Source organism: Anneissia japonica, unplaced genomic scaffold (genome assembly GCF_011630105.1).
Source record: "Anneissia japonica isolate Jap-2015-1 unplaced genomic scaffold, ASM1163010v1 scaffold287984_len174378_cov152, whole genome shotgun sequence".
Taxonomy (NCBI): domain Eukaryota; kingdom Metazoa; phylum Echinodermata; class Crinoidea; order Comatulida; family Comatulidae; genus Anneissia; species Anneissia japonica.
The window spans coordinates 125811-141318 of record NW_022749600.1 but is presented as its reverse complement, the minus strand read 5'-3'; the positions used below and the strand labels follow the sequence as shown (position 1 = coordinate 141318).

At 35.9% G+C, this 15508-nt stretch overlaps 1 protein-coding gene across 1 annotated transcript in view; it reads right to left on the bottom strand.

The window, feature by feature from the left end:
* LOC117121118 (low-density lipoprotein receptor-related protein 5-like) overlaps positions 1 to 15508 on the bottom strand; it is a 54267-nt gene that overhangs the window by 25538 nt on the left and 13221 nt on the right. The window contains exons 2-4 of the mRNA XM_033266219.1: positions 12757 to 13210; positions 8829 to 8966; positions 8453 to 8582 (exon numbers count right to left, since the gene is read on the bottom strand). Of these exons, the coding sequence (XP_033122110.1) occupies positions 8453 to 8582; positions 8829 to 8966; positions 12757 to 13210 (722 nt within the window). The remainder of the gene's footprint in view (positions 1 to 8452; positions 8583 to 8828; positions 8967 to 12756; positions 13211 to 15508) is intronic.

Genomic DNA, 15508 nt, shown 5'->3' with positions numbered 1-15508 from the left:
TATATATATATATATATATATATATATAAACATACAGACTACAATTTGCTGTACACAAAATCGCAGTGTGTTCTAAAAAGATGACAGAAAAAAGACCACTCAATTATGCCAGAGAGGGCGCAATATTTGCACTGGTTCCCAATGGTGAAAAGTATTCCGTCCGTTCGTAATCTCTGCTGTGGACGTACCAATGGTAGGCTTTAAGCACATGGCTTAGTACTGAGAAGCAAAAACCCATTCCCCACATAAATTGTGCAGGAAATTTTGACAGGGGACGGGCCAGGGACTTTGTTGACCAATTTCACTCTTGATATAATTTCTCAAACAGTCAATTGTGCTACAAGTCTTCACAAAATACCCCATAAATGCTGCAACTCCCCACACATGTGCTACCAAGTTCTCGAAAATATACCCCGTAAATATGCGGTACCTCCCTGTATAGAAATGTTAAAGAGTGAGCAAAGCATGCTTTTGTGATTAGTACAGTATTTTCAAACAACCCTTGCATTTTAAAGGTTTACTGTTACAGAAGAAACTCTCTACTGTATTGCTATAAATATATGAGGCATGTTGTGGCGAAATGGTTAAGTTGTCGCACAGGCCAGATTGAGTAAATGACCTAAAATATGGGAGCTCAAAAAACTGCCTAAATATCCAAATTTGTTTTTCATTGTAGATCAACAGTTTAATGTCTTATTAATCATGTACCAAAGTATTGGAAGTGGTCAACAAATTGTTTAATTTTTTAATGTTATTTTGATAGTTAACTTTATTAAACAATGTATGTAGGCCTACAAATAACTTTGAAAGGCAATTACTCAAAATCATGTTTATCTTGATTCTAAGAGTATTGTATTTTCACTTTCCAATAACTTAGGATTGAAATGTCAAATTTCAATGAATGACCTCTCATTTTATAGATCTCATAATCAGGTATCTGAAAATACCATTAACTTGAATTTCAATTTTTGCTACAACATGCCTCATTTCTGTAAACATTTCTCTATAATCTGCAACAGTGTAATTAGTGACTAGTGTGAATATGGCATATAAAATACTATGGATGTGTTAGTTATTTAATAGTCTGTACTTTTCCTGATTAATTTAGAGTCAAACCCCTGGTCATAGTGAGCCACAAGAAAGCAGTGCTGTTACACCAAGCACTATTATTGGAAGTGGTCAAGATATTGGTAGTGGTGACCAAATAGGGGGAAGTTCTTCTATACCTGCAAGTAAAAGTGAATCTGCATTTGGTAGATCGAGCAATTCTGATGCCCAAAGTACAAGTTCCTCACTGTCCCATGTAGTGGAAATAGAAACTACACCCAGTGAAGAACCAGACCAACTAAAAAACTTTATGAACCAAACTGATATAGGTATCATTGTGTCTCAAAGAACTGATGTGACTTCCCTGTCAGACAATATGAAATTCAGGTGTCTGCAGTATCATTCCAGGTGTGCTCTTACTTTTAAAATACGTGGTGGTGTTAGGAAGAATCTAACATTTCAACTTGCTTGGCTTGCTGAATATGATTGGCTAGTTTACTCACAATCACAAAGGGGTGCATTTTGCAAATATTATGTACTTTTCCCTACTGCATTCAAAGGTACTCCTGGTGTGCTCACGAACATTCCATTCACAAAGCTTACAAAAGCAAAAGGAAAGGTTGGAGTATTAAACACACATCAAACTATGCACTACCATAATGAGTCCTGTCTAAAAGAAAAGTTGTTTTTGGAGACATACATGAATCCAGAGAAACGGATTGACACAAGAATTGATGCTGAAAATCAAAGACGATCAGAGGAAAACAAGCATGTATTGAAACTGATTGCTGTGTGGAAGACAAGGATTGCCATAAAGGGGACATCGTGATGATTCCTCAGCAGACCCACTAACAGACAAAGGGAATTTTCTTGCTGTCCTGGAGAACACTGTCAAACATGACAAAATTCTAAAAGAGCACATGCAGTTTGGGATGAAAAACCAAAAATACACATCAAAAACTGTGCAACATGAAATTATGAACATAGCAGCAAATCTAATTAAGAAAGGGTTATCTGAGTCTCTAAAAGAAAGTAAATACTATAGTGTTATGGCAGATGAGGTCACAGATAGCTATGCAAGTCAGGAGATTCTCTCTGTTTGTGTAAGATTTGTGGACACTTCAAATCCAAGAGAACCTCAAATCAATGAATCTTTCCTTGAATTTCTGTATCTGGACAGAACTCGAGGGAAAGATATTGCAGCAGGAATTCTTCATCTTTTGGACGTAAATAAGTTTGACTTGAAACATCTCAGAGGTCAAGCCTACGATGGAGATGTAGCAATGTCCAGTAAACATGTAGGCACCCAGGCACTAATAAGAGAAAAGGCACATCTTCACACACTGCAGCTCACATGTATTAAACCTAGCTATTGCACATTCCTGTACAATTCAATCTCTGCGCGAAATGATCTCCACCATATATGAACTACATCAATTTTATGACAAATCACCCAAGAGACAAAGGTATTCGGAATCTTGTCTTGATAATTGTGCTCCAGACAAAAGAGTGCACAGACTCAAATGCCTTTATAAACCAAGATTGGTGGAAAGGCATGATTGTTTTGATAACTTTTTCAAACTTTACCTATATGTTGTAACAGGCCTCAATTCAATGATTGCTCCAAGAATGTATCCTGAACTTCTTCCTGGAGAACCATGGGAGTGGGACAGGAAAACTTGCATTGATGCAACAGGACTCCATGCTGCTTTGACTAACTTTCAGAACATTCTGTGTCTTGTGGTTCTCAGAAATGGGTTGTACCCTGTCCAGTCAGAAACTTCAGAGGAGAGACAAGACATTTATGAGGCTTATAAAGACATATACTTTGTGAAGGCAGAGGTCAATATGCTACGCAGAAACATTGACAAGACATGGGATGAATGGTATGTTAAGGAAACAAATCTGGCAGACCAAGTAGGGAGTGAAGCTCACCTTTCCAGAATAACCAAAATCCAGAGGAATCGTGCAAATGCTCCCTCTGACAACCCCAAAGAGTATTACAAGAGATCATTTGTGATACCATCCTTTCACAACTTTCAATCACAGTTAATGGGCATATTCAGCACAGAGTCAAGAAAATTAGGAAACATAACAGCACTAGTACCGGAAGCCATTGGGAAGTTGTCACCAGCAGAACTTGCCACTGTAGCAGATCACTTGCACTTCTGGGATGAAGACTTACCTTATCTTAGTTTGCTTCACCAATAAATCAACAGATGGTACAGATTTTGGCAGGCCAAATCAAGAGACTCCATCACAGGAAACCTTATCACAGTCTTGAGGGATGCAGATTTAGATTTCTTCCTAAACATAAGATGAAACATAACTACTCTTGATTGGCTGTTCATCTTCAATTGGCAGCTGTGAAGCCAAGAGATCATTCTCTGCCTTAAGAAGAGTTAAAACAGCTCTAAGATCAACAATGGGAGAGGAGAGGCTTAGTGGTCTCACACTCATGTAATAAGGAAACGCTTCTACTACCTGTTCATGAAGTGGTGGAAGAATTTGTGAAAAGACAGGCCAGGCAGGTTTTCTGTAGATTAATAATATTTTTAAGATTCTGAAATGTATTCATGTGTGTCTACCTTTTTATCCTGGAAACATGGGAATGTGTAGCTAATATTTTTGTGTGTTTTTAAGTGTTGATGCATTATACTTTATCTAGGCATAGATCTAACGTAAACAATAACAGTAGAATTCAATTCAATTCAGTTCAATCTTTATTCACTTCATCATAAAAATAAAATACAATAAAGTATTAAAAAAAATACAATAAGGTAGATTGGGAAATTGAAGCTTGTGAAGCAGAGTTTACATTCCATAATAAAAAAGTGATTATTGTCACTATTTATAGACCACCACCCGCACCTACCTTTCTGTTTTTTTGTGGAATTTTCCCAATTGGTTGAGCGTTTTTTACTTCTTCCCAACCTTATTATTGTTGGATATCTGAACATCCACATGGATGATACCAGTAACCACCACACAAACCGTTTTGTAGAAATGCTTGAATCATTTAACCTTATGCAGTTAGTGAGTCAGTCTACACATGTACATGACCATACTCTGGATCTTGTGATTACTAACAATCAGAACCTCATAAAAAATTGTCATGTACACCAGTACCACTTATCTGATCATTACATTGTTCACTTATACACATCTAGATGTGTATAAGAGACAGGTACATCTGCGCAACATCAAGCATATTCAAAAGTTCCTAACAAAAAATGCTCTTCTGAAGTTAGTTCATGCACTTATAACATCACGGCTAGATTATTGCAATGCAATTCTGTATGGTCTTCCTGCCTGTCGTTTAAATAGACTACAGCTATGCCTTAACACGGCAGCTCGTTTAGTCTCTGGAGTTTCCAGGCGTGAACATATTTCACCTGTTCTCCATCATCTACACTGGTTACCAATTGACAAGCGCATCACAATCAAGATTCTGCTCATTACGTACAAAGCCCTGCACAACAAGACACCTGAATACATTTCTCAACTTCTAACGTCACGTTCTATAACTTGTAGTAGGTCTATGAGATCAACGACCAATAGATTCATACTATCCGTTCCAACATCGCGACTCAAAACCAATGGTGATAGGGCTTTTTCTGTCGCTGCACCAAGACTTTGGAACGCCCTACCAGCCTCTATCCGTGAATCAACTTCCGTTCATACATTTAAGAAGAAACTTAAAACCCACCTTTTTTATGTTTATCTTTTTACAATTTTTGTAGTTTAAGAATATTTAAGTGTTTTGTTTTTTTGTTCATTAAAGTCGCAAATCCCCTACTTGAGCCGGCGTCGCTACCTTAGCAGTGCACGGTAGTAGAGCCGAGGCTTATCCAAGGTGGAAGCTACCGGAGCCTAGCATACTGTCGCCAGAGTACCTGCGTGTACGCGGTAGTGGTGGTGACGCCGTCTCAACAACAGGAGTGCGCATTTTTCATGTTGCTGCTTGGTTTTTTCCATTCTTTGGTCTGCCTGTTTTTGAAGGCTTAATTTATCAATTATTTATTTATTTATTTTCTATTTTGTTATTTATTTACTTTATTCATTTATTTATATTTATTTAACTTATAATAAATAAAATAAAAAATATTCTGATTAATATAGGCTCTTTAATATAAGATATAATATAATTTAATTTCTTTTAAATTCTTGGTCCTACCTTTTTTCGGCGCCTTGAGACGATTTTATTGTGGAAGGCGCACTACAAATATCCCACCATTACCATTACCATTAAATAAGATGCATGTTAAAATATTTGATGAAATTGAATCGACGAGCCCATAGGCATGAATGTTCAAGCATTGAAGAGTTTACTGTGGTCTTTAAGAATTGTATTGTTTTTCATTTTGTTTTAATCCATCTTAAAGTAAAGTGCGCTTTTCATTCCTAAGGGTTCATCGATTCATTGAAAACAGTATGGGTATGCAACTATTTAATTTCTTTTTCTGTATGTACACACATATAATAAGCCTAGGCCCATTTACTGTAATAAGAATGAGAAATTTGTACCTGACCGTTTTCAAAAGGGGGAAAACGTTAAATTTTGAAGAACTTAAAAGCTAATAAAAGACACCTCAGAAGCCAGGAAAGCTCATTTCCCACCATCTAGGAATCAAAATTTTCCCGGGGGAGGACTCCCCTTTCATAGTTTTGATTTTAGAACATTCGGACCCCCCTAAAATTGAACCCAGATCCGCCCGTGCAATATCTATTTTTCCGAAGTACTGTTCATGGACCTAAAAAAACACCAGATTCAAGTATTTAATTGTGATGTACTGTGCATCCATTTATTATGTCATGACATAACAACATCAGCAGTTTGAGGAAATGTTTTATCAAAAAAACTGGGTTGCTACGTATTTGTAGGTTGATTGATTTTAAAAATAAATTACTTTATTTATTCGAACATCACATCTCAAACAGTAATATAAGGCCAAAGACCAAACTGCATGTTACTTGTGTTACATATTATTCATTAAAAAGGGATATATAGGGGCTTATAATAAAAGACTATACAGTTAAAATGTTGTAATATCAGAAAAAAAAGTAAAAAATAAACAAATCAAAATAATAATAAAAAAAAATTACACCCAACAATTTTGAGCAACTTAATAATAGAGAAAGGGGGCATCTCTCACTGCCAAGTGTGCTGTTAGTAAAGTATAACATTATAATTTTAACATTATAATTATAATAAAAAGTATTAGAGAATTGTGGACAATAGGCCAGGGTCTAAGTCCTAGTAGTAGGCCTAGTATATTTTGATAGGGTCGTTATTTATTAATAATTATATTACAGTATTGAGGTGAAGAAATAAAGGGAAAAAATAGACTATTTAGGTCTTATACAGGTTGCTCGGCTCTGCTAGGAAAACTTCTTCAGTGAAAGAAGGCGAACTTGTCATGTAAACTAGGCCTAGGCGTGTTGCATTGATCTCTCTTGCATCATGATTGATGATGGGATAGGGAGGGTAGGTCATTCTTCCAACTACGCCAAGGGTAGGCCTTGCCTAGACTGGGCCTAGATAGAGTCATGAGATGCATCCCTCCTTACAATTTTACCTTGATCGTTGTGGATACGTATACAGTAATAATAGTGAAAACTTACTCTGAGAAAACCATACTCCGCAATCGGTGAATCAAAGCTATATACTTTCTTGGGATCACTCTTACTCGCACCGTATCAGTATTCGAGTGCGAGTTGGTTGACTCTTGTGCAATGATGTCATCTTATCATTAGCCAATCAGAGCGCTTATTATGTTTCCCTATGCTTGGCTCTTCACGAAAAAAAAATCGCAGCGGGGGGTGGGTGTGGGTGGGGAGTCTCCTCCTCCAAAAACGAGATTTTTAAATTGGGACTTCTAGATGGCCGGAAATGGCACTGTCAGCTTTGCCAGACTTGGTGTGGGCAGCACAGTACTGGGATGGGTAAACTAGTCTATTTTTTTTGGTCTGACTGCCCAACGAGCTTTGACCGATGGCGGTGGGCTTAACCAGACCAATGGGGAGGGGGGGGCTAAAGCTCCCATGTCCCAGCTGGCACCGCCGCTGGTTGCGACCTAAGTCATTAACATAATGTTCAGTACTTTATCACAAATAGTCTAATGTTAAAGTAAATTGAAACAAGTGTCTACTGAATAATTGGAGATCAATAATTATTAAGTATGTACAGCCAACATTTACAGAAAAAGGCATATAAGCCTTGAAACGTGTAAAAGTAGGAAACTGATTTCCATTTTTGTACAAAGTGTTCTATTAGATCAAATAAAAACATTATTATTGCGAACAAATTAGCACCAACATTAAACTCTCTACCACCATTGGTTGTTCAGATGATAAGGACTTTATGGCTGACATTAAAAGGATTCAAATGTCAGAAATAGCATTTTGGGTTATTTTTATTTACACTAAATAGAAAAGTAAATGTCCTGAGCAAATTGACACTAATATTAACTCACTATGTCTATGACCTTGAAATGTTTCAAAAGTCAGAAACAGCATTTCGGTCTATTTTAGCAAAATGTTCTATTAGACCAAAGAGAAACATAATGTTTCAAACAAATTGTGAAGATAATAATAAGCAAAAATGATACACAAAAAAGTGCAGAATCGTATAACCGGACTCTATCATTAGAGGAAAGAGAAGGGCGCTGCGTACGTATGGATGTCCTTGCCAACAGAAGGGCGTCCTGTACGTCAGGATATGGTCTGGATAAACCTGCGTAAATTTCCAGTATTGGAAGCAATAGGACATGTATATCTATCCGCTTCATTTTTGTTATGCAAGACCTGTTGTGTTTCTAGTACTTTTGATATAAGGAGTCTTTGGCTATGAAACTGAAACGTGTCAAATGTCAGAAACGGCATTCTGGTCATTTTAGCAAAGTGTTGTATTAGAGTAAATAGAAATATGAGCGTTCTGAAGAAATTGTTATTCAAATTTACTGTATGAATATGTAAGGCCCTGTTAGTCATAACCTTGAAACGTGACAAATGTCACTATTATCAGCTAGCTGACGTATAAAACCAAGAGAAAAGGAACAAAAAGAAAGACTCAACAGGCTTAGGAAAAACATAAAGAAATGCAAGAACAAAGTTCAGGAAAAACAGAACCAAACAACGATAAAGGCAAAACTAAAACACAAAATGTAACAAAGATCTCCCAAGAGATTCTATTTAAGAAATACTATACGTATGGATAATCTCTAAACCGCTAAAATGCTAAATTATAAAAAAAATATTGTAAACTGTAAAGAATATTAATATGTCTAATACGAAGAAAACCACTCAAGAACCAAGGTTTTCTGGAGTATATGCATTGGAGGCAATGGGGCTTTCCTGCAAATTAGATCAAAATAGTACAAGATATATACAAAAAAAATCTCACTTCATCGACAGAAATACTGTCAAATACACCGCCAGATGCTGGTTGTGACACTTCCGTTCGCCTATTATTACCATTAAGATCAGATGATTCAATTTTAATGTCAGCTGCACGGTTGTCAGTCCAGTATATCCTAATAATATTAATAATAATAATAATAATAATAATAATAATAATATTAATAATGTTTGAAATGGTAATAGACCCTGATAATTCAAAAAGATTATTTTATAAACTCAGCAACTCATTACTACACATCATGATAATGATACTACTACTGAAAAATATATTACTGTAAATGTAATCATCATTATCCTGTCATCATAATTAACTTGCATGTGTTGACTATCTGAAATATAAATCGCAGTGTATTCATTACCTGTTAGTATTGATATCAACTGCTATGGATCTCGGCTCGCTCAGCCCTGTAACAATAGTTGTTCGATTTGCGCCTGACATTGATGATCTCTCAATTTTTGGGGGATATTTATTCCCCAATTCAGTCCAAAACAGGTACCTTTAGTGGAAAAATAAACTATGATTTTAAATTACAAACTGTACAAAAATATAACTACACATTCATCTGCTTTTTCATATATTATTAGGACATTTAAAAAATAATTACGTTGTAGTCGCATTTCCCCCCAAATTTAAAATATTCAAAAAACGTGTATCTTATTAACCTTCTCGAGTTTCATCAAACACCTTCAGTGTCTTAAAACCAGTTGTACAATATACCATTTTTTCTCAGGACCATAGATTATTAAGACGTGGACAGAATTTTACTAGATAAAAATGCTTGAACGAGTTTACTACTATAATGTCTACTAGGAACGCAGCCTTCAGCGGCGTGTGCGAAGCACAACTCAATGCCAGTAGTACTGGAACGTGAAATATAAATATGGTTTTGTAGTTAGATTTGCGAGAAAATTTTCAGCTACCAGTTTTTCTCGACTGAAACGACAGTGGGTGCTGTAATTTGTATAGCAAGGTAGATGCTGCTGCTCTTATATCTTATTATGGAATTTACCCCCACAAACCTTGTAGGTATTAATATTTTTGTTATAATAGAACATTTTTATTTTTTGGGGGCGTCACACTCACAATATAGTTAACATGCATACGTCATAAGATTACATCATTTTTTGCTGGTAAGGCAAACTTTCCTGGCGTGCTTTTTTCATGAATAAGCACTACTGCATTGCACATGGATGCCTTGCCTAACCAGGAAAAGAGCCGCATTGTTAGCACTGTATAATACTTAAACAAGGTACGTCAGTAACTGCATTATTCTTATTTATTTTTTTTACTTAATTTATTTCTTTCGAAAGTGTACTTTATATTACACTTAATAATATGTACTATTAAATAATTGCACTGTCTACTTAGGCCTAGTCTTACTGTTATATAGCCTCACCGTTCCCCCCTCCCCACTACACACATCTGTGCGTTAGGAAACAGAATGTGATGTGCCATCCTTTCCAGGTTTTCATGTAACATTTGCATATTTTTTGCAAGACAGCTGCATGTATTCCTGTGTAAAAATTAGTACCGCTGTATACTTAATTTCACAAAGTATTTGCATCCTTTCGTGGCTCATGAGACCGTGTCTCCATATCTTCACTAATTAATCACCGTAATTTAGCTTAGACTTATGCATGGAGTATCTGGAGCACTTAAAATGTACAATAATCATTTCACTACCAGACAAACCAAGAACTTTATTCATGCATTACATAAATATGTTCATGTTGCTGTACTCCAACATCACTGGCACATGGTAACAACCAACTGACTGCAGACCATTTGCGGTCACACACTACTCTGCATAACGCAGTACCCCCTAGTTCCGTCACCTCTAGATATCATTGATTCTACTTAGGAGCTACAAGCATTGTACAAAGAGCGGTGGTAACTATAGTCTGAGAGAAATGGATTTGGGGTATCCTCTACCTAGAGCCCCGCAGATTTAGATAACCTCTAATATAATGAATTAATGATTTAAGCACTTGGTGGTTAAAAATGTGTTGGCTGCTGCAAAAGGAGAGGGTAGTGCGGGTGCCCATTCCGCTCCCCTATGAATCCGGCAGTATCTTGATTTAAACTCATTCAAAAGCTTCGGTATTTTTATGCATTTTTATTATTCTTTTAAGTTGAATTTTGAAAATACAGGAAAATTAATTGAATTGCTCTACCATAATTACTCTCTATTCGCATTCTAAATAAATTACCATTACCATTATCAAATATTAGGTTATTATACTTGTATATGTACAAGTACACTCAGTAGTAGCATTAGTATATAAGTATGTACATATTACCCTTTATAGGTTGAAAAGCTATTCTCGATGGCCTTCCGTTTGGGGTTAGTGCATTTGTCCAAAGGTCCTTTGGTCGGAAAGGCCTTTGGTCCGAAGGTCCGTTGGTCCTAAGTAATTAATTCAAATATAGACAAAAATATATTTGAAGAAAACGTTTTTGGGACCACCATGTAGGTCTTGGCTAACAATATACAATTATTACTAGCATGACTTGTCAGCTCAGTTTATATATAATTTTAACAAATTATTAGAAATTGAAAAGATTTAAAGCGAATGTAAGTATAATTTCCTAATGTTTAAACAGGAGACAGAAAAAGATTTTAATAATAATAATAGGGGAATTCAAGTAACTTCAATACAGTGTTTAAAAAATATTAAGTGTTTGGAAAATCTTAACAGATTGATTGATTTACATAATATGCCGATGGGAAACAGTTAACGACTTTCTCACTTTTACAAAGTAGTCACATTGACAGTGGCGGCGCCAGCATCTGCAATCTTGTTGGGGGTGGGGGAATGATGGGCGGGGGTTTTGTTTGTTTGGGGGGGGGGGGGGGGGTGGCAAGTCCCCGACGAGAGCAATGTGGGTGTGGTCGGGTGTTAATTAAAATGTTTCGAAAGTGGTCCAGGGCGCGGATTCCCCGGAAAATATGACAATAATAGGGTTTCGAAGGGTTATGCAATGGATTCTAAATAGATTGTCTACTAATATGTTTAAGACATTTTTTTTTCTCCTCGGCTAATTGTGTCTACAATTCTGAGGGGGGTGGGTGGGGCAGCAACTGGGGAAACACAAGTTCTAGGGGAATTTTCCCCCGTGCCCCCTGTTTAGTGCTGCCACTGCACATTGAAAGCAAATAAAACAAGCACTAGACATGATTCATATCATAGTACAATGAGATTTAATTCATAATACTACTGGTAATAGTTCAACTGAAATTCTTACTGGGGACATCCCCCTGTCCACGAACGATCGAGAGAGGAATTTTACTGATGTTAGTTAGCCACATTTTCGTACATTTGGCAAAATAAAGGAAATATATTATTGTTTTAAATGGTGAGGCCACAAAATGGATGCGGGAGGTGACAAGAAACTAGTATTTTATTTTTAATTGGCCTTATAGGTTGTTATTGAAAATATTTGCTAATATTATTTTTGAAATGTAATCTTTCTTAATTTACTTCATAAATAGTAAGGCATTGTTTTACTGCCATTCCTGGAAAGAAAGGTCACTAATTCGGACTAACTGTCCTTTGAACCAATGGACCTTTGGACTAGCGGGCCTTCAGATCAATGGGCCTTTTGTCCAATGGGCCTTCGGACCAAAGACCAGTCGGACCAAATGTACGCACCCTTTCGAGGAATGTATCATCAATCGTAATGTCGAACATCGGGTCCTCCAATGAAATAATTTGTCATTTTGATCCAATTGTAGCCCTTGTCCACCCAGTACCTTAACAAGCTGTCAATTGTCATACTTGGTTAATAAAGCAAGTGCAAGTCATCTTATACCACAATAATTTAAGAATATAATGATTATTAGAATGACGAGCTTTCGATAAATCCATGACGACTTCAACAGTATGTTTATTTTCAGATAAAGCTAAAAAAAAATTGTTACAATATCTAATAATGCAAGATCTGTTAATTTTGTTTAAGGAAACCAATGTTAGGGTGAAGGATATCATGTGCCTTGAAAACGTCTATCAGTCTATTATAAAACATACATATTTTTTTAATTTTAAAAACCATAAAAGAGGAGAAATAGAACAATAGTTAGAAATTATATGGCGACCAACTTTTTTTATATACTGCTGGGATTAATTTTGCTTAGTTTAATGTCAAAAATACTGGAAAATGAATTTAATTATTATACAATACCGTCAGTCATTCGCACTCCAAATACCTTACCATTACCAAATATTATTATAGGGTATTGTACTTGTAGGCTCAGTAGTAGCATTAGTATTTCAGTCTGTACATACCCTTTTATAGGATGACAAGCTATTCCCGACGGCCTTTCGAGGCCAGTACCAACAATAGTAATGTCGGGTCCTCCCTTGAAATAAGTTGTCACTTTGATCCAGTTATAACCTTCGTCCACCCAGTACACATTTTGAGACAACCAGTCGATTGTTATAGCCTCCACTCTACCAGAGGTAGGAGCTGAAATGCTATGAGCATCGCCACCAAGAGTTCCAAAAGCATCACTTAATAAAATCACGTGATTATCTTTATCGTGGAAAGTAACATTTCCTGTGTGGTAATCCGAGGCTACTGAGGTCCAGTAGCGGGTCTGAGATGCATAAACCTTTTTAATATAGTTTAGCGTCATGCCACTGTTGTAGGAGTCTGAATTTGCAGATAGCCAACCAATAAAAGACTGAGGAATCTGGTAGATTGCCAAAATCAAAGTATTTCCTGTATCCTTTCCAAAAGCTGTAAGTTAACACGACACAATACTAATGAATAGAAAATTTGAAAAGTTGAGCTAGCGAAACTGTGTACTGTAATTTTATGTGACTATAAATAATATAGCCTTGTAACATAAACGCTCCGACATAAACACGTTATATTTTCATTGCGGATTTTTTGGGCTCAGTACGGACTCCAAAAGTATGTATTTTCTTTTAGTTTTATAGCGTATGCGGATTTTATAAGTCCGCAATGACGATATAGCGTGTTCATTCTAAATCAATCTATATTTTACCTGTGCATACTTAAAAAAATACACATGCAAAGAAACTTTACATTTCCACACAGAGTTATTGATCATAATGTACAGCATTACATGTTTTGTTATAACAAATCAAAACACCTATAAAAGAATAAAAAATATTCTCTGACTAAACAAAAAAAAAATCTTATTTGAATGTTGTTTAAGGAAAACATGGCTAGGATGTAAAATATTATGTGTGTTTCAATCTATTATTAATCATTAAATAAAAAAAAATTAAAAGCAAATTCAAGGTAAGATATGATAGAGGGGATGAAATAACTCGCGCAATCTGTTTAATGACGCCTGCATTGAGCATCGCCACCGAGTGTTCCAAAAGCGTCACTTAATAAAATCACGTGATTATCTTTATCGTGGAAAGTTACATTTTCTGCGTGTTAATTAGTGACTACTGAGGTCCAGTAGCGGGCCTGGAATGCATAACTCGTTTTATAGTTTAGGTCATGCCACTGTTGCAGGAGTTTGGATTTAAAGGAAGCTAACCAATAAAAGACGAGACATTTGGTATATTGCCAAAAACAAAGTATTTCCTGGACCCTTTCCGAAAGCTGAAAGTTATCACGACACATTACTAATGATTTGAAAAATTGTAAAGTTGAGTTACCGAAACTGTGTACGGCTATGTTATGTGTCTATAAATAATATAGCCTTGTAACATAAACGGTCAGGCATTATAAAAACCACATCGGTTAATCAATCTGTATTTTACTTGTGCATACTAAAAAAAATACACGTACAAAGAAACTTTTCCTTTCATTTATTGATCATAATGTACAGCAATACATGCTTTTTGTTATCATTAAATACAGCTTAGGAGGAGAATGGGTGAGTCAGAAAAACCCATTACAGCTTTAAAATCGACCCACTCTTTAAAATACAGTGACCTTTATTAATATACCAAATCAAAACACCTATTAAAGAAAAAAAATATATTCTCTGACTGAACAAAAAAAAAAAAATATTACTAAGTGCTTCAATTAATCATAAAAAAACTGCTCTTTTATTACCTCTGCCAATGAAGTTAGCAGTAGGTTATGTTTTCGCCTTGTTTTTTATTTAGCTATTTATTTGACTGTCGGCATATTTCTTGTAAACAGCCTACAGCCCACAGTTTTAAATAGAAATTCGTCAAACTTGACCACAATGTTCCTTTACCTGAGAGAGCTGATTAAATTTTCAAGGGTCAGTTTCAAAAGCCAAGAACACAATGAACGAAAAACTAGTTTTTAATTCATTTGTCTACATCCTGTAGTTTTAATCACAAATTTTAAACAGACCAAAGATCTCATTACCTCTGCCAACGAAGTTGGCAGAAGGATATGTTTTTGCCGCTGTTTATTTATTCATTTGTCTGTGGGCATTTGTTGTGAACAGCCTACAGCCCATAGTTTTTATCAGAAAATCGTCCAACTTGGCCACAATGTCCCTTAACCTAAGATCTAGTGCTGATTAAAATTTGAAAGATCTGGGGAAGAGGTCAAGGTCACAATCAACAAAAACCTTTTTTTATTTATTTGTGTACAGCCCGTAGTTTTAATCACAAACTTGTCAAACTTGGTCACAATGTTCCATGACTAAAGATCTCAAGTATTTGAATGTTTGAGGGCAAGGGTTGAGGGTCAAGGTCACAATCAACAAACTAGGCCACAATGTTCGTTTACCAGAGATCTAGAAGTGACTAAATTTTGAAGGGTCAGGGTCAAAGGTCAATGACACAACGATCGAAAACTTGTATAACTGTTTGCAGTATAGAGGTGTGTGTGTGTGTGCTTATACGGGCTCACATGACCATTAATTTCAAAGTGATTTATGTGAAAACAGATTGGTGTAGTGGTAAGAGTGTTTTCCACACTACCAGCCCCGGTTTCAAATCCCAAGGAGTCTACTTGTATTTTTTTTCATTATTATTTTTATTATGGGGACAATATGCGGGAAAATTTATCCTGAAAAAAATTATGATTTGAGCGGAGGTATGCTCTTTTCGAGGGCCCTTTAGTTTA